At 54.4% G+C, this 25734-nt stretch overlaps 3 protein-coding genes across 3 annotated transcripts in view; all 3 read right to left on the bottom strand.

Annotated features, from left to right (window-relative positions):
* Positions 1-1253: 1253 nt before the first annotated feature.
* On the bottom strand, positions 1254-11066 carry LOC147235139 (thrombospondin-type laminin G domain and EAR repeat-containing protein-like). The gene is made up of 18 exons (XM_086146026.1): positions 11019-11066; positions 10800-10901; positions 10603-10689; positions 10292-10502; positions 9955-10019; positions 9724-9885; positions 9412-9647; positions 9255-9345; positions 8895-9063; positions 8170-8301; positions 7420-7537; positions 7236-7350; positions 5057-5237; positions 3331-3389; positions 3013-3189; positions 1860-2038; positions 1678-1779; positions 1254-1609 (listed from the first exon to the last, which is right to left on the bottom strand). Exons 4-18 carry the CDS (start codon positions 10377-10379, stop codon positions 1456-1458), a joined length of 2028 nt encoding a protein of 675 aa, XP_086002152.1. The 5' UTR covers positions 10380-10502; positions 10603-10689; positions 10800-10901; positions 11019-11066; the 3' UTR covers positions 1254-1455.
* Positions 11067-13052: 1986 nt separating this feature from the next.
* ube2g2 (ubiquitin-conjugating enzyme E2G 2 (UBC7 homolog, yeast)) lies at positions 13053-16958 on the bottom strand. Its single transcript, XM_086146029.1, has 6 exons — positions 16805-16958; positions 16143-16178; positions 15937-15982; positions 14809-14927; positions 13830-13970; positions 13053-13682 (listed from the first exon to the last, which is right to left on the bottom strand). The coding sequence occupies exons 1-6, from the start codon at positions 16845-16847 to the stop codon at positions 13570-13572; spliced, it is 498 nt and encodes a 165-aa protein (XP_086002155.1). The 5' UTR covers positions 16848-16958; the 3' UTR covers positions 13053-13569.
* A 1066-nt stretch (positions 16959-18024) lies between these two features.
* LOC147235137 (myosin light chain kinase, smooth muscle-like) overlaps positions 18025-25734 on the bottom strand; it is a 29117-nt gene continuing 21407 nt past the window's right edge. The window contains exons 25-34 of the mRNA XM_086146030.1: positions 25470-25560; positions 25190-25393; positions 24054-24271; positions 23342-23465; positions 22902-23054; positions 22050-22173; positions 21880-21970; positions 21656-21784; positions 21453-21565; positions 18025-21091 (exon numbers count right to left, since the gene is read on the bottom strand). Coding sequence (XP_086002156.1) covers positions 20942-21091; positions 21453-21565; positions 21656-21784; positions 21880-21970; positions 22050-22173; positions 22902-23054; positions 23342-23465; positions 24054-24271; positions 25190-25393; positions 25470-25560 — 1397 coding nt within the window. The 3' untranslated portion in view covers positions 18025-20941. The remainder of the gene's footprint in view (positions 21092-21452; positions 21566-21655; positions 21785-21879; positions 21971-22049; positions 22174-22901; positions 23055-23341; positions 23466-24053; positions 24272-25189; positions 25394-25469; positions 25561-25734) is intronic.

Raw genomic sequence — 25734 nt, 5'->3', positions numbered from 1 at the left:
AGGGTCCTGAGGGTCCTGTAGGGTCCTGAAGGGTCTCCTGGGATAGTCCTGTAGGGTCCTGAGGGTCCTGTAGGGTCCTGGAGGGTCCTGTAAGGTCCTGGGAGGGTCCTGTAGGGTCCTGAGGGTCCTGTAGGGTCCTGAGGGTTCTTGGGGTTCTGGAGGGTCTGGGGGGTCAGTCAGTCTTGACTCAGGCCTTGAAAGTCTGTGGTTCTTCTTCTTTGGTGTTCAGCAGCTCACTGAGGATCTGGTTTCCTCGCCATCGCCGCCCCCCCGGGCTTACACTTTGTGACATCACAGCTTCCCCTCCCCCCTTTTTGAGTGTGTGTGTGTGTGTGTGTGTGGCACGGGGGTTCCATGAGAAGACCTCAGTGGTGCTCGGGTTCTTGGAGGCCACCATCCACCAGGTTGCATTCCAGCTCCCCCTGGTCGGTCCAAGTGTCACCGAACCCCGAACACGACCTCTGGACCATGACGGATGCAGTGGAGCAGACACAGAGTGGAGCAGACACAGAGTGGAGCAGACATGGCCGTAGAGCGGTGTCGGAGGAGAAGGAGGTTTGTCTTCACTCCACAGTCTGCTCTGGTTCCTCCTGAGATTCTCCGAAGCCATTGGAGCAGAGACCAGTGAGGAGGTCCATCTGGCTGGGAGGTGCAGTTGGACAGAGTGGACACCTGGGGGCGACCTCGTGCCAAACAGCCATCCGGCCCGGCTGGTCGCCACGGCGACTGCCTGATCGACACATCCCAAAGGTTCTCCTTCTGACCCTGGATCAGCCCTCTCTGGATCCTGGTCCAGATGCTGTGCCGATGTGAGGATGAGGAGGGTCTGATGACATCACCCCCTTCCTTCCCGCTCGATTTGATGGTGTCATAATTAATTTTAAAGTTAATAAAAGTTCACTGTTTTATAACAAATAACACACACGAACACTTTAAAAGTGCATTCACCTGTAACCTTGAATTTATAAAAGTTCAACACAATGAATCCACGCCCCCATGTGACGTCACATTTGGCTCGCCTGGCCACGCCCACCGGCCCACGTCACAACGGGAGCGCTTGGCCCCGCCCACTCCGATGACGTCACGACAGGAGCAACTGGCTCTGACGTCACACAGCTGTTTGTCAGAATAAAAGTCTGTAAGATGTTTCATTTTTTTTTATTTTTCATCTTTGTGTGATAAATATAAAGAAGCAGCTTGAAAACAGAAATAAAGTAAAAATAAATCTCTTAGTAGTTTGGAGAAAGCGTAAAAAAAACCCAGAAGAGTCCTTATAAACTGAAAGGTGAGAACCTGAGAGCAATAAATTACGCTTTTATTTTGAAAGATGCAGCTTCTGTCTGGCACACTGACGGCCTCTGGGGCTGTTGCCATGGTTACATAGTCTGAGCTTGCTGATCTCCTGCTACCGTGCATCTCACTAGCTTAGCTGGTGCGAAGATGTGTCCTGGTGGGTCAGTAGGTGCGCAGCCTGAAGACCTTGCTGAGGCGGGAGGTGGCGCTGGCGTACACTAGGAAGGAACCCCCATCGCTCCTGAAGTGCTCCCAGTCCCTGCAGCCGAAGGTGGGCAGGCTGTGGCTCTCCACGAAGCCCTCGTAGCCCCGCCACCTGAAAGCACAGGTGGGCGTCAGCCAGGGCCGTCGCCATGGCGATGGGCCGGCGGGCGCCACACCGACCTGTAGACCACGCTGCTGAGAGAGTAGGAGCTCCCGTCGTGGGAGTTGGCCACCACCAGGAACTTCTCGTCTCCGACGGTGAAGAACTCCCAGTCCACCGCGCTGGAATGCATGATGTTACAACGGTGAGCCAGGGGGCGGAGTCGGGGGCGGAGTCAGGGGCGGAGTCAGGGGACACTCACCTGTGGGTCAGGATGTCCTGGAAGGGGATGAAGGTCTGAGTGAGGGTGTTGAGCTCGTACACGGTGGAGTTGAGGCTGTAGACACTCGGACCGTGGCCCGAGACCTTCTGGCTGTTGGCCACGGCCAGGAAGAACCTGCCGTCGATCTGGAACGACTCCCAGTCCGTCGCCCCCACCGTCTGTGGAGAAGGGACGGTTGACCAGGACCGGGACCCGGGCCAGGACCGGGACCCGGGCTGACCGGGCAACACTGCGATCAGCAGAGGTCCTAACCCGACCAGGACCAGGACCTTGTTGTCTAAAGTTGCAGAAAAAGCGACCCGGCGTCTCGATCTTTGGACTCGACGGACCAAACAACCAACTTCATTTGTGGAGGTCTCCTCAAGGTACCTTCATGGACCCTTGAAAGAGCTCCACGGAGTCCTCAATGACCTCTAAGGTCTCCTCAAAGACCTCCAAGGACCCCTCAAAGATCCATCAAGCCTCCCATATTGTCCTCTAAAGGCCTCTAAGAGTCCCTCCAGTATCTCCACTGGCAGTCTATGGCAGAAGCCTCTGGAAGGACCTTGAAAACATCCAAGGACATCGGAGGAGACACTCAAGGATTCTCCTTGAAAACTCTAAAGGTCCCCTTCAGGACCCCTAAAACATCAAAACCATCTTCAAGGACCCTCAACAACCCCTCAAACCACGCCCAGGTGTGTGGAGCCCTTCAAGGCCTCCAGGATTATCCTTGAATGCCAGGCTCCTGTGGTGGAAGTACTGGAGACAGTGAAGGCGGCTCAGAGAAAACATCTCTAGATGATCCAGTCCTTCTCAGGACTCCATCCTGCTACCTCATCTTCATCGATCGCCCCGACCTCCGCTGGACCTTCGACCCTGAGCCTGCAGCTCCTCAACATCTGCTGCTGCTTCTGGCAGCAAATTAGAGGGTCACCATGGCTTTTAAAACACATGGAAGTCTTCAGGCGGCTGGAAACCCCCAGACACACACACACACACACACACACACACACACACACACACACTGTTATCTGCTCAGAGACTCAGGTGCCAGCAAAGCTCTTGCAAAGCAAACCACTAAACACCAGGGTCCAGCGTTGCCATGGTAACGTCAGCCGGAGACGGCGGCGACGGAGGCGGACAAACTGACCGGGATGTTCTGGAAGACGCAGAAGCGCCCGTCCAGCCAGACGTAGACGGTGGAGCTGATGGTGGTGGTCTGTCCGTCGAAGGTGTTGGCCACGGCCAGGAAGTGGTACGGCCCGACGCTGAAGAACTCCCAGTCGTACGCGCCCGAGGTGGCCAGGGTCTGGTTCACCTCGAACATCTGGAGGGCCAACGGACCGGACAGTGAAGACGGGGAGCTCCTCCTCCGCGGTCTCCCGCCGTGACCTTCGGCGCCCGGTACGTTAACAGGGAGGCACCGAGTCCGCGGGGCCTCTCCTGGACCCGGGTCGGGGACGCCTACCTTGGACTCGGGGTTCCAGCGGTAGATCACGCTCAGGATGTTGTGGTCCGAGTCCCGGGCTGGAAGGCGAAGGTCAAAGGTCAGCCGGAGCTCACGGATCGGACCGCGCTGGCGAGCCGCTCGCTCAGGAACCGGCTCGGTCACGGAACAACCGCTACATCTACACCGGTTAGCATTAGCATAGCTGCTCAGGCTGGCTCATCTTCAGGACGGCTTTCACCTCCAGGCCAAATGGTTTCCCAGACAGGAGCGACGTGAGGAACATCAAGGAGGAACTTGAAATGTTCCTTAGTTCACTGATTTTAATTTCCTTTGTTTATGTTTCTCCTTGGCGGCCGAGCCACCACCCATAATTACACCACTGAAAGAAGGTTCCTCTGTCGCCCTGCAGAGCAGGAGAGCAGGAGAGCAGGAGAGCAGGAGAGCAGGAGAGCAGGAGATCAGGGATCTACAGCAAACACCTCAATGGAGGGAGGAGCTCCTGAGGGCACTGAGTCTACCAGCCTCTAGTTGGACATTGTTTCTCCAAAGGACCGATTAGACCCACATGAAAGAGCAGCAGGGGTCTGATCTGACCACAGGACACCTGCCTCAGCTGGATCCCTGCCACACACACACACACACACACACACACACACACACACACACACACACACACACACACACCCACACACACACACACACACACACACACACGATCAGAGAAAACAAGCCTTTTGTACATAACTTTTCTTTTTATCTTCATAGGACTCACACACACACACACACACACACACACACACACACACACACACACACACACACACACACACACACACACACACACACACACACACACACACGTTCCCATGACAACTGGAAGGCTATCGATACTAGCCCGGATGACGTTCACGGCCTGGAAAAAGCTCTTGAGCGGAGTGTGTCTGCGTGCAGCCAGACTGTGAGGTCACCAGACGAGTAGCGGCAGGTCCTCCAAACACCTTCTGACTGTAAACGTAATCATGTATCTGTATATAAATTCATAACTGTACAATATTTCATTTCACAACAGCTGCATGTGCAATATTTTTTCCTTGTCATACTCTTGTGCACTCCTTATCTTTCTCCTTATTCTCCTGATTCTCCTTATTCCTCTTCCTTCAGAATCTTCAAATCTTTGTACTTAAAACACTTGATAGTCTTCACTTGTTGCTTAAGACACTTTATAGTTTATTTGTATTTCTTATTCTCCTCCCCCTTTTTTTACTGTTTATACAAGATAAGAACAACTTTATTTATCCCGAAGGAAATTGTTGTGCCAGAGTTTCAAGCAAAATTTTTTTATTATTGTTATATTCTTCTTGTAACTCTGGCACGACAGTTTCCTTCAGGATAAATAAAGTTGTTCTTATTGTTATTGTTATTCTTATTGTTATTCTTATTTGCATGGTGGCTTCTTGTGATGGAGCAGCAAACACTTGCTGGATCAAAGTGTTCCACATGATCTCAACAGGTTCTGTTTGACCTCCATCGTCCTCTGCTGAAGGCCGTCTACCACAGAAGGTCAGGAGACAGCAGAGCTCCCGGCCAGGTGGAAACCAGCAGGGACGACGGGAGGATCGGCGAGGAGCTCATGAGAAGCAGCGGGAGGTTCAGAGGACACCAACGCGCTCAGGAGAACCCTGGCAGTCTTAGTGATGCTGTGTGTGTGTGTGTGTGTGTGTCTGTGTGCGTGTGCCAAGGTCACCTTGTCTGTGATTGGCCACCACCAGGAAGCTGTGGTTGTGGATGCGGAAGGCCTCCCAGTCCAGCGCCGCGTGCGTCTGCAGCGTCTGGTGACGGACGAACCGCCGCCGCCGCACGCTCCAGCGGTAGATGATGGACAGCTCAGGCTCCGCCTCCCGGGAGTTGGCCACCACCAGGAAGCTCTGAGGAGAAGCGGGCCGACAGCAGAAGATGGCGATCAGGTGGTTCCTGGTGTTCCAGCCCAAACCAAAAGGTGAGGGGGTTCAATCGAAACCCAGGCTTGAACTTCCCAAACACTATCACGCATCATGTGATAGTGTTTGAAACACCAGCTCCTGACTCCAAAGAACCTGGAGGAACCCTGAGGAACCCAGAGGAACCTGGAGGAACCTGGAGGAACCTGGAGGAACCTGGAGGAACCCGGAGGAACCTGGAGGAACCCAGAGGAACCTGGAGGAACCTGGAGGAACCCGGAGGAACGTGGACGAACCCAGAGGAACCCGGAGGAACCCGGAGGGACCCTGAGGAACCTGGAGGAACCTGGAGGAACCCGGAGGGACCATCGCCGGCAGGCAAAGGTTCGGCTGTTTGCCGTTCCGTGTTGGGACCCGTCGGTAGAAGATCAGACGCTGCTGGGTTCAGAGGAGAAGGTCCCCGAGGGTCATCCCGTTTGTCGTGATCTCCGATGCTCCGTCGATCGGGGCGACAAAGTCGTCGGCGAAGAACTCGAGTTCAACTCGGTAAACATGTGGGAGCGGGCCGAGGAGAACCGGGACCACCAAGCAAACCCTGGATTTAATCCTTCTCGGACGGTTGACAGCGACAGGGTGGCCTTCAGGACCAGCCTCAGCCGCTAACGCTGCGCCGACGGAGAGCGTCCTGATCACAGGGAGCTGCCGTGGAACCCAGTCACGGAGTTTCAGGTCCGAAGGACGAAAACAGCGGAAGGAGTCCAGAGAAGGAGGTTCACGCTTTCTAAATGAAAGCGCAGCTTTGGTCTCATGAAGATCAAACACCGATCGGGTCTCCAGGTTTCTCCTCCAAAGCCTCGGGGAATTTCCTCCCGTCAAATTGTCTGGTCGAGAGATGAATGACGGGATTAGGCTCTGAGCCCGGATTAGGACACATCAAACCCCACGTCTTCTCTGGGAATCATGCAGAACCTCTGGGACCGGGAGATCCTGGAGCTCAGAGGCAGGTCCGGATCCTTCCAGGTCCGGAGGCCAGAGCCGGACGGACACGAGAGGAATCGGACGCTTTAGATGTTTGTCGGACAACCGGTAGCTTCTGCTCGCGAGAGACTTACTGCCGGAGGGAACGAGCAGGTTCAAGCAGGTTCACTGCCGAGGACCTCATGGCGACCCTTCAGAGAGCAGGCCCTTCTCCAGCTGCTGAGGAGGCTTCGGCCACTTCAAGAGGTCCGGAACATCGGTCAGATGTGAACTATGAAGGTGATGAAGAAGGTCTTCAACTTGCGGCTGATGAGAAACCTCAGGGAGGGTCTTCTCCTGGAGCAGACAGACACGGGACATCTGGGAGGAGAACCGGGACCTTGATTTCCTGCTTCTCCTTCTGACCCTCAGCCAATCACCTGCCTGCCCTCTTGCCCTCCATCCATGAACCTCCTCTGCAGCCTCCATCTGGACCTCCTGCCTGGAGGCGGCAACCTCCCAACCTACCCAGATCATCACCCTCCTCCTCCGTCCATGTCCAGACCGCCTCAGTATGACTTTATCTCCAGAACATCTGACCCGTGCTGAACCGCTGCATTTCTTTCAGCCAAAGGACCTCCGGTGAATCAGGGAGAAACAACTTCATGGACAAACATCTCACAGTTCTGCTTCAGAGTCTGTCAGAGGCAGGAACGAAGCAACACCAACTCCAAGTGAAAGAACCTGTGCTTCTCAGCAGGGCTTGGATTGTTAAGTCGGGAGTGGACAGGACGCGAAGGAGACCGGGGTCTGAACCCTCGTGAAAGGAGGCACCAGCTTCTTCTGCATGTTGGAGATGGAATCCGTCCGGTCAAGTGTTCAGGTCCTCTTCTGTTCTAACGCATCTATTTATCTCTTTCTAGAAGGAGGAGACCTTCTGGCTCCTCACCAGAACCTACTGGTCTTCTTCCTCTCCTGCCACATGTCAGCGATCCTGTCGGCACCATGCGGAACATTCAGATCCTTCACCTGGCCGTCGATGGCGAAGTGCTTCCAGGCGCGGGCCTCCTGGGTGCTGATGTTCTGGTGAAGCCGGAAGGAGCCGTCGGTCCACCTGTAGATCCCCGATCCGGGACGGGAGTCCCTGCAGGAGAACACGCCGTCAGGTGTGTCCCTCAGGTTCCTCGCCGTCGACCTTTGCGTTTCGGCTCACCTGTTGGCAGCGGCCATGAACAGGCCCTCTGACGGGATGGAGAAGATCTCCACGTCGAAGGTCTCCGAGCTGGTGTAAAGGTCCTGGTGTTCCTCCACGTAGTCCAGACGCTCTGGACCTGCAGGGCAAACAGGCACCGCAGCACAGCCGTGAAGATTCCTGGAAGCGGTGGGAACCTTCTTAAAGCCTCCACTTTGGACTCAGATGTTCTGCTGCCTCTACTTATATTGTTCTTCAGCTCTTTATGTATTTTTCACCCTGGCTCTTCCTTGATGTTGCCCTTGTCCTCCCTGATGTTGTTGTTGTCCGTTTATCTGATGTCTATCTGTTCATTTTGTTGTCTTGCTATCTTCTGTCTTCTATTTATATTCATATTTCTCCAATATAAATAGACATTATAGTTGTTATGTTGCTGTGACAAAAGGCATTTCCTCTGTGAGGATCAATAAAGTTTATTCTATCTTCTCATCTGGGGAACAGCAGTGATGCTTCCAGCTTCCATCCAGCTGTTGGCACAAAGGTCCCTCAGCCTTTCTGGACACCAAGATGTTCCTCGGTGGCCTTCAGGATGTTCTAAAAGCATCCTCCAGCGACAAGAGTCTGCGCTTTCTAATGACCCTGCAAGAATGCTTGAAAGTGGACAGAGAAGACTTCACCGGCGTCCCCGAGTGCTCCTTGGAGGCTTCCAGAACATCTGGCGACCTCTTTCAGAACCCTGGGAACCTGGACGGCTCCTCCCAGGAGACTCACGGCTCAGCAGGGTCTGCCAGACGCTGCCGTCACAGATGAAGAGGCCCCGCAGACGAGCGTGGAACCACAGCTGGCCCTCCTCTGCTGGAGAACACGGAGGACGTTCTCCATCCGTCACCCGGGTCTCCACCTCTGAGCACCAGAACATCAACAGAGACCTTCAACAAGAACATTCACGCTTCTACTGCAAAACAAACTTATTGTGACACAGGAGAGTCCCCACAACATGAGGAATAGCTGACACACACACACGCAGACACACACACAGACACACACACGCACACACACACACACACACACACGGGAAGTATCTCCACCTCTTCAGTCACTGTGTAGCTCAGGTTACTGAATCACTGATACCATCACAGGCTGCAGTGTACAGCCTAAACACACACACACACACACACACACACACACACACACACACACACACACACACACACACACACACACACACACACAGCTGTAATGCGAGTCGCTGCCGTTCAACAACAATATCAACATGAAGATCGAGCAGTGAACATGTTTCCCATGGAACCAGGATGGAGAAGGTGAACCAGCAGGTCAGTCGTGTTTACCTGACCGGTTAAACGTCACACATGAGTAATAACACACACTACATCTGTGATTTAATATACTCACACACACACACAACAGACCTGTGTAATAACAGACACACCACACCTCTGATATAACATGGACACCTTGCAGGTCCTGCTCCTCACCATAGGGGTAGGCTGGTCCCGGTCCTGGTCCCGGTCCTGGTCCCGGCTGGACCGGTGCAGACCGGAGAAGCTGTGGGACGGAGATCTGGGCCAGGTGCGGGCCGGAGGAGGGGCAGAGCCGCGGCGTGGCGTCCGACCCGGGAAGCAGAACCAGCTGTCGGAGGAGACCCTGACCACACGGGACGGTTCTGGATTGGGACTCTGGAGGGCGGAGCTTCGATCTCCGCAGACCATTAGCCATGCTAAGCTAGCGGTTAAGTACAGGGTGGGGGCCGCTGGCTCCCGGTGCGTCAGCACAAGGGGTTTCTGCAGGAGCGGCACCTGCTCACCTGGTCCGGACCGGTCCGTGACGGGACTCACCGAGAACCTCCCGCTCCGCCTCCTCCGGCCGCCGATGAAGAACCGGGCCCCTCTGGTGCTGAGGGCCCCGGGGAAGGTTCTGGACTGCGTCCTGGGGGACAGGAGACGGGTGACCCCTGGACCTCCACAGACCCGGGTCTGAAGGAGGACCACTCACATCTCCAGGGGGATCCCGCAGTCCACGGTCAGCGTGGCGTGGAACCCGCTGACCGCCAGGACCGCCGTGTGCCAGCGGTCGTCGTCCAGCCGCACGTCCCTGAAGCTCAGGCGGCGGCGGCGGCGGCGTTCCCCGTCGCCGGGGGCGACCAGCAGCTGGAGACGCTTCTCCGAGACCCGGAGGCCCAGCAGCAGGGCTCCGCTGCTCTGGTCCAGGATGGAGAAGATGAACTCCTTCTGGAAGCGGAGAGGACCGGGTGAGTCCGGACCGGACCGGACCAGGTACCGGCCCCTGGCTCCGCCCCCTCCTCACCTCCCGCCCCAGCCCGGGCAGCTTGACGGTGACGACCAATGAGAACTCGGCGGGGAAGAAGTCACAGTTGGTGAAGATTTGGGAGGCAGGAAAGCTCAGCGCCGTCGCCATGGCGGCGGAGAGGCGGAGCCCCCGGGAGCCCCTGGACTGGACCATCTCCACCTGGTGGTCAGGAGATCCCGGATCAGCTCGGTCCCGCCCCCTTTGCCCCCAAACCCCCCCACCTCCGACCTGCGGGGGCGGAGCTTCTCCAGGGCCCGGCAGGACTCGAGCCAGCAGGTCCAGAGGCAGCAGGTCTGGAAGACAACGCAGATCCGTTGGTTGACCTGCGATGGAGGCCACAGGTCCGACCCTGGTCCTCATGAGGAGAGGGTTAGGGTTAGGGTTCTAGACAGGGTTCTCCAACATCAGGTTCTCCCCATTGCCGGTCTTCATCCAATTATGGTTACTTGCATTTGGAGCCCGCTTGCATGTAGCGCGTTAATGTTTAATCCTGGCCAGCCCACGTGCTAAGCTAGGCTAAGCTAGGCTAAGCTAGGCTATGCTAGGCAGCTCTGTGTGTGCCAACCTGTGCAGGGTCTCCAGCTCTGTCCCTGGACGGCGGCGGCGGCGAGAAGCGCCCCGGCGAGGAGCGCCAGGCGGCACGCCGAGGCCATGCTGGGCGGCGCTGTGACTCAGCGGGCTTCGCTGGCCGCCATCTTCCCGTCAGAGGGCGGTCATGTGATCAGGGCGCCATCGGCCTCCGGGCCGAGAACCTACCTCCTGTCTCCGACGTCGTCCTACGGGAGGAGGTGAAGGACACGCAGAAAAAAGAGCTCTGAAATGGAAAGCCTGCTTCAGGCTGACGGCGGTGGATCTTCATGATCAAACACATCTGACCCTCATCTTCGTCGGCTGCGAGAACCTCTTCTCCGGGGCTCCGATGGACGTCCACACACCGACGGAGATGTCGGGGTTCTTCAGCGGCTGGAGGAGACGGAGAAACAACGGAGACGTGGTTCTTCTGAGGGACATCGGTGATTATAAAGTCTCAACCTGGATATTGTGGTGGGCGGACTCAGAAATCAAGGTCGGACCTTCAGATGAAACCGGGTTCCTGGTCTGGAACCGGCAGAGCCGAGAGTCACGGATCTGTTTCCAGGTTCTAGAGCTCAGTCTTCATGTCAACATCTGAAGACCTGTGAAGGACCAGGAGCCTTCATCCACAACAAACCCGAGCGAGGTCCTGCTGAGAGGAACCAGCTATCCAAATCAAAAACGAAGCCTGTGACCTTCGGATTTTCTCAACAGCAAACCTGTCAGCAGCTCATCCTGGTCCTGGTCCCGGTCCTGGTCCTGGTCCTGGCTCAGCCTGGCACTCCAGATGTTCCACCCGGTCTGAGCTCAAACCTTCTCCTCTGGACCTTCTTGTTTACCCCGGATCACCTGACAGCTTCCTGCCTCTCATCTCCCGCCTGACTGCTGCTGCTTTCACCTGCAGCTGGGAGCAGCTGGGAGGAGGCGGGGCCAGGGAGGCTCCGCCTCCTCCCGCACACCTGCGTCACCACAGACCAAACACATCAGGCTCTCCTTTGATTCGCCGACCTTCATCGTCTTCATCACAGGACCATCACAACAAGCTGCTGCGCTCAGATACAGTTCCTGGAGGACAGGAACAAGAGGGCACATGAGAAGAACCCATCAAAACATCCCATCTTTGTGCTCCTGCAGACCCACCAGCCACTCCCTTCCCCCTGTGGGGAGTTGAGATCTTCAGAGCCGTGGCTGCAGATGGACCTCCTCCAGGAGACCACCGCAGAGCAGACCTTCTGCTGGTCACTGGACCGACAGAGTTGGAGAAACCAAGCGGTTGGTCTGAGATCTGTGGCTTGCGACCATCTGTCTCCACACACCGCTAACCATGGAGGCTAACACCATGGAGGCTAACACCATGGAGGCTAACACCAGCTCGGTCCTGTCCCGTGTGTTAGCGACCGCTAGCCTGCTATGCTAGCAGCTTTCAACCTCTCCTCATGTTCACCTCCTGCTCCTCACGTTCACACGTTCTCTGCGATTCAAGTGCTGAGACCTCCCTCAGACCGATGGAGGTTCTCCTCCTGGACATCTTGGGAGGAGTAGAACATCAGTGTTTACATATTTGTGCTGCCGGTGGATCAGGGCCTGTGGATCTCCAGCCCGATTCCCCGGCTGTCCTTTCCTGCGACATCAGGGGAGCTTCTGATGGACGGATAAGAAGCACAACAGGAAGTGTCCTCTGGTTCCCGATTCTAAGTATCTGTCCAGCGTTTGCGTTGAGTCAGAATGGGGCTGAGACGTTAGCGTGGGTCCTGCGGGGCCGGCGGGTCGGGTTTCAGGGGTTGAAAAGGCGTGGGAGGCTCCGCCTCCTCTGTCTGGAGCCGCCGCCGCCGCCTGGAGAGCCCAGGTCGGGTCAGGATGAAACACGATCACACGCAGATGAAAAGGACGAGCGGCGTGTGATCAGCGCCGCCGGGAATCCCCGGCGCCGGCCGCACCCCCTCACGTGCCTGAACACCTGAGCCGTGGATCCAGGCGGCGTCCTGAGCTGCAGCAGGACCTCCTGAAGGTCTGCAGGGGCAGGAAACAACAAGTCCCTGACACGTGTTGACAAACAATTCACACGGAAAAAACAGGAACACGGAAAACATGAAGGCCTCCTCGGGCGCCCTCTTCACCTCCACCTGCCACTCAGTCAGGAAGAAACAGGAAACGGCGGGAGCAGCGGGGGCGGAGCTTGTGACGGGCCGCTCGGATCCAGACCCTCGGGTTCCGAGTCGGAAGACCTCTAGAACTTTCCGTTTCACCCTCAGCTTCTCGAACGGGGATGAAATAACTCAATGATTCGTCTCTTCTTGACCTTCTGCAAGTTCAGACGGCAGGACATCTGGGTTCATGGATCGGCTGACCGGCGCCACGCTTGCAGTTTGACCACCGAACATCTGGCTGCTCCTGGTCCAAGGAGCTGATGGTCAGTGGACCAGCGCTCAGCAGACCTCCAGCTTGTCCCTGAACTAGGAGGCCTGGGACGCAGAAGCTTCTCCTCAGTGCACTCATCTCTGAGGAATCTGTATTTACAAGATCGCGCGCGCGCGCGCACACACGCGCACACGCACACGCACACACACACACACACACACACACACACACACACACACACACACACACACACACACACACACGTAATAGCAGTGTGTTGCGCTAATGGCCGCCTGCACGCCAAGCTCTTTGAAGGCAGTGTTTCTGTCAGGACAAGCCGAGACACAAAGCGTCCCCAGGAGCTCCGGCCAGTAAAGACAGGGGGTCAAAGGTCAGTTGGGGTTTTTATTCTGCTAAAGGTCACATGATGCTAGCAGCGCGTGCACGCCTCTGCTTCCTGCTCTGGTCAGCGTCCGTGGTTCTCCTTGGTTCCCTCAGCAGGAACAAACATCGGGAACATAAAGTGCGTAGAGTTCGAACCCCGGCGGCGCTTTTGAACCAGGTTATTGAAACATGATGACATCACCAATGGGACGGCGGCGCTGTATTCGCCGCCATCTGGTAGCCGGGGAGACGTACGTGAGTGTCTGGGTTCTAGCGGGTTTGTTCCCTGAACATCAGAGATAGTGACATCACATCCTTGGAGCTTGGACAGCGGCCATCTTGGGATGGGGGGGGGGGGGGGGGGGGGGGGGGAACCCATCATGGCGTTGTGACCATGTGACCACTGACTTCAGGGCGCCCATCTCTTCGCTGACTGATGCAGCCCTGTGAGTGTGTGTGTGAGTGTGTGGAGGACACACACACACACATACATACACAGACGCCTTGGGTCAAGGGGTGATGTCCTCTCTAGAGGCCCAGCGACTTGCGTACGATCTTCTGGGCCAGTTTGTAGAACTGATCGCGGTCTTCTCGCCACATTTTGGACGCATCCACGTTGGCGCCGCTCTCATCGTTGGGCTCTGGTGGGAGACAGGAGGCGGTCAGGACGTCCGACTCATGGGTGGAAAACCATCTGATGACGCCGGGGCATCACCAGGTCACACGGCTTCAGAACATCTGAGGTTATCATCATCGTGAGACAGGAGATCCCGGTGGCGACGTCCTACCCGCCAGCATGCTGACCACGGACAGCAGGATCTTCTCCACGCTCTGGACGGGACTCCATCTCTCTGCGCTGCTCTCGTAGCCCATGGGGTCGTCGCCTGGCGCGTGGAGGATGGAGATGCACACCCGCCCGTCTGGGTAGACTAGTAAACAACAGCACAGCGTTAGCGGATGTAGAGGCTGAGCTAGCTGCCTGTGTGTGTGTGTGTGTGTGTGTGTGTCTGGTCTTCATGGCAGGTCGTAAAGCTCTATCAGGGTAATCAAACATACGGGCGGGTGAGTGCTTCCTTCCTGTCATGCAGGTGTGTGTGTGTGTGTGTGTGTGTGTGTGTGTTCACCAACACCTGCATCTCGTCACATGGGGCAAATATACATTGTATGTCGTCATGGCAACAGGGAGAGCTAAAGTGTCATCTGAAGGGAAGTGTTTCAGCTGCTGCAGGATGTTGATGCAGGAGAAGTGTGTGTGTGTGTGTGTGTGTGTGTAGGAGGCCCAGAACAGTCCCTCAGTAGAACACGTGCGGTTCTTCACATTCTGGCCCACATGTGAGGGCCCCTGATATCTAGACCTACTTTTGATCCACCACCAAACATCTGCTTCCTGCCCTCTTTCTAGCACATTCCCTCCATTCCTCCAGGAAACACTAAAAAGGCGTCCGTACGACCAGGAACTTCTGAGAGCAGGACATCGTGTTTCAAAGAGGGATTCATTCTGAGGACCAGCAGAAGTTCAAGTCTTTAAGTTCTAACCTATTTCCAGGTGATGTCAAGGCGCCCGTCAGAAGCTTTAAATGTTCTGAGGCCCTGCTGCGGTGCAGAGGGTCTGAGGAGGTAATGATGAAGACCATGATGATGATGATGATGGGGGTCAGCCACGCTGCGCCCTCTAATCAACAGGCTCCTTCCCTACACCGTGACATCACCTCCAGCCCGCTAATCACAGGGCGGACAGCAACACACTCGCCTCCTCACAACACTCACTGTTGGGGTGGAACATGTCGCAGGTGAACCTCATCTTGGGGGGGCTGAGGGGGTAATCAGATGGGAAGCTGAGGACAGCCGGGAACACCCCGCCCTCAAAGCACGTGTCCTGAGGGCCCCTGTGGACACACACACACACACACACACACACACACACACACATATTCAGTACTGCAGCCCAGCACCCCCCCCCCCCCCCATAGTAAAACCACCACCTGACTGCTCAACCTTCCTGCCTGAACAAGATATCTCCTATCCATATACTGATTGATTAGTGATTGATGGGGTGGACTGTGTGTGTATGTGTGTGTGTGGGGGGAATCAGGCCTTCAGGCCATGACAAGATGATGTCATTGGTGTAAATTGCAGGGCAGACGTTCTGAAAGGAACAGAATGGCGAGGAGCAGCAGCAGTAGATGTTCAGATTTCCACCTCACGCTGCAGAGCTTTATTTTAACTCTTGAAACTGGTCAGTTTATCAATAGGTATTGATTGTCGCTGTGGAGTGTGGAATAACTTCCTGCCTCCATCCAAACACAGTCTGAGACAACATGGATGTTTGTCGACAACCGACGTCGGCTGACTGTTACGACGATGTAAGAATCAATTCGAGGTGAAATTACTTTGAAATCAGCATTCAGTCGTTGAGTTCTTCCCTGCGCTGGAACATCTGGATGTTTGTATGACAGTTGTCAGGTCCTGCCTTACATGTGGCTGTTCACGCCTGGTCAGGGTTGAGACCTTCTCTGAGCTCCTTCACAGTGAGTCAAGGGCTCTCCCTGCTGGAGCCCAGCTGCAAACACAGTGCGGCTCCGGGAGGACATCTCCTCACAGGTCATCAGCTTCTAGCAGCTGTGGTGAAGCTTTGAGAAGATTCACAAGCTGTCAGAGGAACCCCCAGAGGCTGCTGACCCGCTGAACAAACTCTCACAGCAGGAAAACTTCATCTCCTATAATTATCGGGCAATTTGACATGGATCTATTTTGACTAAGATGCCAAGACATTTACAACTCTCAGCTTTTGACACATGGACGCTTCATTAGATATCTTGATCAGGATCTCTTCACCTGATATCACAGCTCTGCCATCAACTTCTGCCCACAGTGAGTGTCGTGTAATCAACTCACATGATTAGAGCCTCCCACTCAAAGAAGTTCTCCTCATTAGCAGGACCTAAGACACACACGTTTAATCAGTCTTTAGATATCGCTAATCTGTTGCTCTCTCACACACACACACACAAACAAACACAAATATAAATGTATTCAAATTAGACAAATGACTGATACAATGATCACCTCAGCCTTAAAGTGTTTTAATTAATCAAACTGACCTGCGACGATGCCTTCAGGTGGGTTCAGAGTCAGCTCTGTAACACACACACACACACACACACACACACACACACACTTAGTGTCGTACATAAGAAGTTGTTGAGGTGTTAGCTACCATGCTAACTAGCAGAGGTGTGTAGCAACAGGCTAACATTAGCTCGCTAGCTTGAATCTCTTCTCGGGCTAATTAAAGCTTCTCATGATACAAATGATGTTTCCTCGAATAGTTTCTTGTCGTAAATGGCGCCGATTCAGGGGCGAGCATTCAATCCGGACTTTGTTCGGGGCAAGGGCAAGCTGACAGTCAGAAATAATATCAATAATAGAAATGACAGTGAGAATGAATAAATGAATGATAACTTCAGCTTGGTAGCGAGGCGGCCTTTTCAATCGGCCACCCCGGGTGTCCGAACCGAAGCCACAGCGCAGCGGGCTGGACGGGCCCAGTATGGCCGAACGAAAGGAGCCGCTCCCGCTGTTCGACAGACCCGCGGCTCCGATCTCTGGTGGTCTCGGGGAGTGCGGATCCCATCCCCAGGAGAAAGTCCTGCTTTCCCGGGGGGAGTCTGGTTCCTCAGACACCGGGGCTAAGCAGGTCTGCTAGCTTTAGCTGCCTGCTAGCTCCCCGGGCTGCGGTTCGGGACGCAGCGGCTCCACTCACGTTTGTATTCGGCCATCAGCCTCTTCAGTGCGGTTCCCGCCATAGCGAACAACCGGGGGAGACGCACGGATGACGGGCACGACGGCGATTCTCACTTTGCAACACGCAGCGAATCTCTGACTACGGCTAACATGGGGCGCCTGCTCAGATCGGGACTTCCGGTTGTGACGTAATGGCAAGGTGCGTACTTCCGGCGTGTGTCGCTGACCAGCGCCCCCTAGCGGCCGGCGGGGGAACGGGCCGCTACACCATCTTCAATAGGTAATCAATAAACACCCAATAGAAAAGAATCTGTCCTTTTCTGATGTGATCGAAGAAACGTAACACACGCACAGAGAGAAAGCCTGGGCTTCTTCCTGCTGGTCTGATTTTCATCAACCAAGTAAGACGAAGACTTCCACAACGGTCCAGCTCGCTGGAGCTTCAGGGGGAGCGCGGCCCTGTCCAGACCAGAGAGCGTTTGTGATGGTGATTTTTCTCCATCACTGTTACATCCGACTGACCGTAGAGTCCCCGTGTTCTCTAGATTCATTGAAGGCCCTGGATTGTCCGACTGTGTGAGTGAGGGAGGAGATAGTCAGATGATTGACAGCAGACCCTTCCAGGTTATGCCCCGCCCCAAGTGTCAGCCGTGATTGGTTCCCCTGTTCGTCCGTCAAGCATGTCTCCGGGTCTCCTGGTGGACATTGGAGTGTCCCTCACTTGGTCGGACCAGAGCCTGCGTCCAGGACCGAGCTCCGGGCTTCGGACGTTCCTGCCGCACCAATCCATGATGATGCTCTCCGTCACGGTATCTCACCGACAACAACCTCTCCGTCTCTTCATGGGCACGTGGACTTCAGGTCCACAGCACTCACACTTTGCCCGTGTTTTGTCAGCATTTTTCTGGGCTATCTAGTGGCGGCGGTGCGTCCCGCTGTCTTTGAACGCCACTTCAGGGACAGCGGCAACCACGTCGGCGTCAGACGCTCATCCAGCTCGTTCCTCACTCAGATCTGGGCTCCGACCGCAGAGGGAAAAAAAAAATCAAAATAAAAATCGAGAGAGCAAAGGCTCGGGTCTCGGACAACTTGTCAGTTGATGCACTCATCGGTCCAGATTCCAGGATACTGAACGGAACGGTGTTTTCTATCACCGCGGACTCTTACTGACCCTTGGAATCATTCATGGGTGTTTGAGCTGTCGAGGCACGGGGCAGGAATAATCCATGCGGGCAGTTTGTGATAAAAATTTATTGATACTGGGTGAGTAACTACAGTCGTCGTGTGTGGTACGTGTCGCTCTGCAGTTAGTCACACCGCTCGGCATTTATACAAAACACAGAGATCACCTCCAGACATCTCCGCAGGGACGCTCGGGTTCCGGGCGAAGACCTGCGAGGACGGCGCGATGCTCACGACTCGGTGCATTAAATAAGTCTAAAAATAAAAATATTCTGAAAATAATCGCGCAGAGGAATGACAGCACAACACACACGAAGGCACACACAGGCACGCACACACACGCTCTCACTCTCACACACACACATACACACACCTGTGAATCCAGAAGCCTCTTTGGTTGAGTCTGAATCAGCCCTTTAAATAAATGTCTGCACACTGCACAATAAATGAGTGCACGCAAAGGAATGGAATGTGGCCAAGAAGAAGAAGAAGACGACGACGCCGGTTGGTTTGGACGCGTCGCTCAAGTTTCCCGCCGAGAACACCAAGATCCTCCAGTCTCTGAGCTTGAAACACACGCTGTGGCTTGTATTTTGAAATTAATTTCTTAAAAATGTTTATAAAAGATGGCTTTTCTGTTTTACCGACGGACTAATTTGTCAGGGATACGTGCGGAAGTCCTCGGAGCGTCTCAAAGAAGGAGGTCTGGACCGTCTGATGGCGCAGACCTGACCGAGAACCCGGCAGAAGGGTTTTCCGTCAGAGGTCGCTCCCGGCGCTCCCGGCGTTCCCGGCGGGATTCGAAATCAGAAAGGACCTTTAAGTGCAAACACGGCAACCAAAATGATTTAAGACAGAAAAAGGAAACGGGGGTCGAGAACTTCCTCCCGGGAGAAGACAAAACGTGAGGCGTAGACGGGGGACACCATCATGTCCCCCGCTTCCGTCTAAGGCTACGTGCGGTAGGCAAAGGTGATGCTAGCTGCAGAAGGTCGTCTGGATTAAAACAACTAAACAGCAATGCCACAAACAAGACAGAAGAAGGAGAAAAGGCGCCTAAACAGGAAAGTTAAGGCGAGTCGTGGGATAAAAGGAGGAGCGCAGGGGAGGAACGGGTTCTGCTCATTCCTGGTCAGCGGCTCTGTGGCGCTGACGGATCACGGGTCACGTTAGCATAGCGGCATCTCCGTCCGTCGGTTCTACGACCGATGGCCATGTTCGAGGAACAAACACTCGCACGGAGCCAAGTGGAAGGGGGACCGACACTCCTCTCCCTGGAGGGGGTGGCAGTAGCGGTGTTAGCATCGACGGCTAACCAGCGACGTCCTCTCACATTGGTCAGCGGGCGGCAACTCCAAAGTTTAGCCGCTGACGCCGCCGTTAAAAATTAGTCACGGCCAAAAGTTTTGAGAATGACACAACCATAGAAACATCTGGCAAACATCTCAAAACCCTGAAGGAACTGACTTTGTGAAAGTGTCATTCTCAAAACTTTTGGCCATGACTGTACATTTGTCGTCGTTAGCTCATGTTTTGGCTAACGGCGCTAACTTGAATAGAATTGATAAATCAGTTTTGATGACATTCACAAGCATTAGCTTTAGAGTCTGTCATGAGCCGCTTTTGCTACAGCGATCATGTTTTATTCAATTCATTGGTCTGGATGGAATTGTTTATGTTATACAAGGAAAAAGTGTAAATCTGTTCCTTCTAAACTCATCGTGTGGACCTGGAATAACCCCAGGCTCCTCACCTGGAGAGAACCAGGTGAAGAACCCGGTGTCTGGGATGAACCACTTCCTGGCACAAGGTGACGGAACAGTCAAGGTGTATTATGGGATGCAAGCCCAGGGGCCAGTCTGTCTCCATTTGCCATGGACCTGCTAGCTGGCCCGACATGTTCTCGCTCCCAGCCTGAGGAATGGTGAAGGTTCCCACAGGGTCACATTAGTCGGTATGTGACATTAGTCAACATTGGTATCTAGATCTAAAGCTCTAGAAAAGCGGTCTTTATATTTTCCGCATCTTTCTGTTCTAAATGAGAAGTTGGGTTCCTCCACGGCTTTTTTGAAAACTGACAAGACAGGGGTTCCTATCTCGTGGATATCTGACGCCGGCTTGGGAGCGAGAAGGTGTAGTCTGGCCTGCTCGCGAGCCGGTCAATATTTCTGATTCAGATCATCGGCGTTAGCATGTTAGCATGTTAGCATGTTAGAAGGGGGACGATGGCGTCGGGCTTCTCGTTCCATGTTCTCGTCACCCCTGCTTCGGTTTTCCAAGCTAACCGTTTTCCTCCCCCGGAAGTCACCTGCGGAGCTGCTCGGGAATGTGTTTCGTGCACGTCGTATCAGGCTAACTCCCCCTCCAGAAGACCTTCGCCTGGTTACAGGCTGGCCTTTGCCGTGTGTTGCCATGGGATGTGGTATCGCCCGACCCCTGGTCACCAGAACCTTCACACACTCGTGGAACCCCCACGGAGGAGCTAACGTTAGCATCTAGCCTGATTCTTTCAGTATGAGCAGGTGCTGCATTGGTGGCGGTGATGGTGGACCCACATCTACACACATCTGGCTCGGGGTGGACGACCACACCGGCTTTCAGCTTCACTCTGGTGGCAACCTCCTAGCTGGCATATCTGGGGCGACCTTGTTGGTGGAAACATAGGATTCAACTGGATGGACGGACAGAGAAACTTGCTGAATTTGAGAACATTCCACCACCAGGTGGAACTTTTAAATGCTTAAGATGTTTCCTCAGAACAGACAGAAACCCCAGCATTATGCTGTATCTGCACAGGAAGTACTAGAAAGGGGGCTGGTGTCTCCATGTTTAAATCTTGGGGGCGTAGCCTGCGGTGAAAAGGACTGAAAAGTAGCTATCCTGATGTTTCAAACCCAACCAGCTGCTCCATCAGAACCTCCAGAAAGTCTGACAGGTTGAGTTGGTCTCCTGCTCCTCCTCCTCTTGCGATGCTCTACTCCTCCTCCTCCTCCTCCTCCTCCTCCTCTTCTTCTTCTTCTTCTTCACCAGCCATCACCTCCACCAGCAGCTCAGCGGTGCAGGTCGCCTCCCCCAGACTGTTCACCGCCTTCACCGTGTACTTGGCGTCGTCGTCGCCTGAAACCTGCGGGTTCGAACCAGGTGGTCAAAGATCAGCCAGCCGAGCCAGAAGAGTCTGATCCATGTGGTTTCCTAATAGCTTGTCCATGATCTCCACAGACATCAGGGGGCACGAGTCCACCTAACAAGTCTGCTAGGTTGAAGTTCCATCATCTAAGAGTCGACCTAGCAGACTTACCTCCACCCAAAGCCCCGATGTCATTAGAAGCCCAGATGGGACCAAATAAATGCCCGTCGTCGAGGCAACGACCTTCGCTTTGGCGTGGAGGCAGGAGCCGTACGGCGGCGTGATGAAGGACAGACTCATACAAGGCAGGTTCCTGCGCTCAGGCAGAACCTGCAGGGACAATAATGGACCTTCTGACCTCGGAAATGACCAGGCTGCAGTTCCCGTCTTCGTCGTAGTCGATCTGGAAGTGTCGGGTTTCTTTGATTGGCTGGTCGTCTTTGTACCAGACCACCTCGGGGTCGGGGTAGCCTGCGCTCACACACACACACACACACACACACACTGACCATTACTGACCCCTCCCCATCTGCCAGGTGTGGTCCACCCTCCACCAGGTACCTTCTATCTTGCAGTCGAAGCGGGCGGCGCTTCCCTCCACCACCTCCACGTCCTTGATGACGGAGCTGAAGCTTGGCTTGGACTCTGTTTTCTGCTCGTACTCCAAGCACTCCAGGAACTGGTTGTCCTCTGAACACACACACACACACACACACACACACACACACACACTTGAACCGGTCATTCCCCAAATGAGCAGGACCAGCGAGTGGTTGCCGTGGTACCTTCGGTGGGCGAACCCTTCTTGGCGCTGACGCCCGCCATCATTGCCATGGACGACAGGCGGCCGATGGCCCGGACAGCGTGGCCCGTTTTCTGCCACAGAAGGAGAAGATCAACCACAGCTTCTTCGCACCCTGAGGTCAGAAGGAACCCCGTGTTGAACCTGGTTTACCTGCCACTTCCTCCTCAGGATGTACTTCTTCATCCGCTCCTTGGACAACTTCTTGGCTTTCATGGTGTTGGTGTCCTGCTTCAGCCAGGGATGTTCAAGACACTGAGCGCAACTCAGCCGAGCCCTGACAACACACACACACACACACACACACACACACACACACACACACACACACATGTGAGTTGAATAACATAGACAGATCTCTGAACCATCTGATGCTCTGATATACGAGAGCAGCTCCTTCTCAGGGTTTCAAAGGTCCTTTTCTGTTTCACTTCTCATGAACTGCCTGGAGCAGGACATCACGGCTGAGGTCCTGGATGACGATGACGCTGAAGAGGGTTGAAGATGCCGAGGGGTTTGAACCATCAGAGCCGCAGCTTCCTGAAAAATTGCACCCGGGGTTGCGAGCCTCTGGAGCCCATCCGGGCAGTGATGGTACCAGAGAGGAGAACATCCTACACCGACAGGCACTTATCTGGACACTTTTGGGCCTCCGATGAAGCTCCCACGTGTTAGTGGACGGTGGGAGGAACACGGAGAACACGGAGGAACCTGACGTAGGCGAGGAAGGGAACACGGAGGGTCCACACAGAAAGCCCCACCATGGGAGTCCGACCAGAGACCTCCTGCCGTGGTGGAGCCGGGCTAACATCTGCTCCACAGCACCGCCCTCCCATAGCTTCCCATTGATTAGAAGAAGTGTTTGCATGGTTGGAGCGCAACCACTCCAGCGATGTGAGCTGAGGTCTGCTCTCTCCGGCGGATCAAACAAGGGTGAGGAGGCACTTCCTGCTAACCCGCTCGCCAGCACCGGAACCATGTGGACCGAGGGGATACGTTCCTCACCTCATGTCCTTCTTCAGCAACTTGGTGATGAAGTCCTTGGCGTTGTCCGAAATTTCATCGAAGGCTTCGTCCTCGAAGTCCCAGGTGGCCGAAGTGACGTTGGACAGAGTCTCGTTGTCGTTGTCGCCCATGAAGGGGGAGAGGCCGCTCAGCCTGGGGGGTCAGACGGGGTCAGACGGGGTCAGACGGGGTCAGACGGGGTCAGACGGGGTCAGACGGGGTCAGACGGGGTCAGACGGGGTCAGACGGGCTATGATACACACTGAACTGGGCTACGAGTACCCGTGACGTGGAATGCTACATGACGTACGGCTGAATTTCAGGTGTGGAAATCTTTCAGGCTAAACTGAAGGGAAAACAAAGGTGAACTAGAAGTAAATTAGACCGAAGGGAAGCTAAAGCTGGAGTCGCTCAAAGAGGCCCAGGCAGTGTGAGCTTACAGGATGTAGCAGATGACTCCTATACTCCACATGTCGGTCGGGTAGCTGATGGCCTCGTAGTTGATGACCTCCGGCGCCACAAACTCCGGGGTACCGAACAAAACCTTCAGAGTTCCGGCACTTTCTAGGAGAAATCATAGGGAGAAGGTGACGAATCCGTCTGACTGCACCGCAGCAGGTGCATCCGATTGCTAACAAGATTGCTAACACTGCTAACACATTGATGATTGCTAAATTGCTAACACATTGAAGATTGTTAACACATTGCAGATTGCTAGCACTGATAATACAGTGAAGCTCCCTTACACTGCTATCACACTGGAGGTCAGTAACACCGCTAATATATTAAAGATTGCTAACATTGCTACCACGCTGAAGATCGCTAACATTGCTTCCACGCTGAAGATTGCTAACACTGCTAACACATTGAAGATTGCTAACACTGTAAACACGTTGAAGATTGCTAACAGTGCTAACATGTAGAAGACGGCTAACCCTACTGGAACCAAAGCGGTTAACACCAAATACGCCGCCAATGCATGTCATGTCTAACACTTCTAACACAAGAACATCTGTACCATCACAAACACCAGCTATTACAATAATAGCACGGTTGAAATAACATACTCTGTGCTAAACCCTGCTGAGATAAGTAGCGCTGCTCAAAGTGCCTACAGGACTAGCAGTCCTTGCTAGCCGTGCATGCCGGTACCTAGCCGCCGCGCCAGCCCGAAGTCGATGAGTTTGATCTTGCTGCCCGTCTTGTTGACACACATGATGTTCTCCGGCTTCAGGTCCAGGTGGACGATCCCCTGTTTGTGGATGAAGCTGACGCCGTCGATGATCTGCAGCATGTACTTGATCACCTCCCTCTCCGTCAGCTCAAAGTCCTCGTCGATGATGCGCTCGAACAGCTCGCCTCCTGAGATCCTGGAGGGCGGCGAGGACACGCGGCAGGCGTCGGAAGCGAGTTAAGCACCAGATCAGTTTCATACCGGGGCTGAATAACCATTGCTGTGGCGTTTAGCATCTACGCTGGAGAAGCTCAAAAACCACTGTGAGTTGAGACACACACACACACACACACACACACACACACACACACACACCTGTGCTGTGACCCATGATGGCTGTGCGTGTGTGTTGCTGTGGCCACTAAACCATCACAGTTAAACCTTATCAGACGGCAGGAAACGCCTCCCTTCCTCGGAAGAACATTAAGTTTGTTTCCGGCCTCCGATTGGATGAATATCCACCATCAGAAGGTGGACCTTCTTCACGTCCACGATCAAGTACGAGGAACATTCCGGTAAAACCTCTCTCAGAAAGACTGGAGCAGTTAAAGAAAAAGTAATTACACATTCAAAAACATCCTCTTTGTGTATGTGTGTGTGTGTGTGTGTGTGTGTGTGTGTGTGTGTGTGTGCATCTAAAATTAGCAGACAGGAAACAGCCGCTGTCACATTCTTCACATAGTTGGATAGAAAATGATTTTCCACGGCAGCAGAGTCGTCCTTCTCTGTTTCCATCAGCTGCTGCTTCGTGTTTCACATCGTCACGTCCAGTCAGTATATTTGCTCTCGGCACACACACACACACACACACACACACACACACACACTTACTGTGCATGTATATATATGTATATATATATATGTGAGTGTGATTCACTGATGAATACAAAGCGTGCATCAAAGACGGGTCACAGGTGAAGGAGAAGTCGTATCAATAAAAGCTAAGCAGAATGAGAACGTTTCCAAAAGGGGAAAAAAGCATTTAAAAAGCCTTTTTCTAAAGAGGACAGATGTGAGGGTGAAGGTGAGGCACCTCCGGGTGAGACACTCTTACATCTCCAGCACCATGACGATGTCGGACTTCCCCTCGAAGGCGTCCACGCACTGGACCAGTTTGGGGTGGTGGAGGCTGTTCATGATGCCGATCTCCTGCCGCACGTTGTCCTTGTCCTTGGCCGAGTACGCCTTGATGAACTTCCCCGCCCACACCTTCTTGGTGGCCTTCTCCACCAGCTTGAACACCTGGCCGAACTTGCCCCTGCGGGGGCGGCACAGCGCCGGGTCAGAGCTACTGAGCGCGCTCGGAGGCGCCGGCGCCGCGGGCGGAGCCTTACGTCCCCAGACGCTCCTCCACGTCGTACAGCTCCTTCACCTTGGTGTCCTTACGGATGGTCACGTCTCTGTAGTCCGGCTCCTTCTCCGACTCTGAAGCAGGGGGCAAAGGTCGGGGGCAAAGGTCGGGGGGCAAAGGTCGGGGGGAAAGGTCGGGGTTGGCCTGAGCGCCAGCGCTGATCAGCGGCGATCGGCTCTGCCGCCGAGTGTGTTCAAGTTCTGTTAGCTTTGGTCAGTACGTCAGACTGAGTAAGTGTGTGTGTGTGT

Source organism: Fistularia commersonii, chromosome 4 (genome assembly GCF_037954325.1).
Source record: "Fistularia commersonii isolate RoL2024-O1a breed Wild chromosome 4, RoL_Fcom_v1.0, whole genome shotgun sequence".
Lineage (NCBI taxonomy): Eukaryota > Metazoa > Chordata > Actinopteri > Syngnathiformes > Fistulariidae > Fistularia > Fistularia commersonii.
Note: the sequence above shows the minus strand (reverse complement) of the source record. Positions and strands in the feature narration are given on the sequence as shown.

Excerpts from the sequence above, each read along its gene's own strand:
- ube2g2 (XM_086146029.1), bottom strand. The coding sequence starts at position 16,847 with ATGGCGGGAACCGCACTGAAGAGGCTGATGGCCGAATACAAAC. Across the intron at positions 13,971-14,808 it reads CGACATGTTCCACCCCAACA|TCTACCCAGACGGGCGGGTG; the intron begins GTGAGTGTTGTG and ends GTTGTTTACTAG. Across the intron at positions 13,683-13,829 it reads CGTGGTCAGCATGCTGGCGG|AGCCCAACGATGAGAGCGGC; the intron begins GTAGGACGTCGC and ends GTCTCCCACCAG.
- LOC147235139 (XM_086146026.1), bottom strand. The coding sequence starts at position 10,379 with ATGGCCTCGGCGTGCCGCCTGGCGCTCCTCGCCGGGGCGCTTCTCGCC. Across the intron at positions 5,238-7,235 it reads ACTTCGCCATCGACGGCCAG|AGCTTCCTGGTGGTGGCCAA; the intron begins GTGAAGGATCTG and ends GCTTCTCCTCAG. Across the intron at positions 3,390-5,056 it reads GGTGGCCAATCACAGACAAG|CCCGGGACTCGGACCACAAC; the intron begins GTGACCTTGGCA and ends TTCGCCTTCCAG.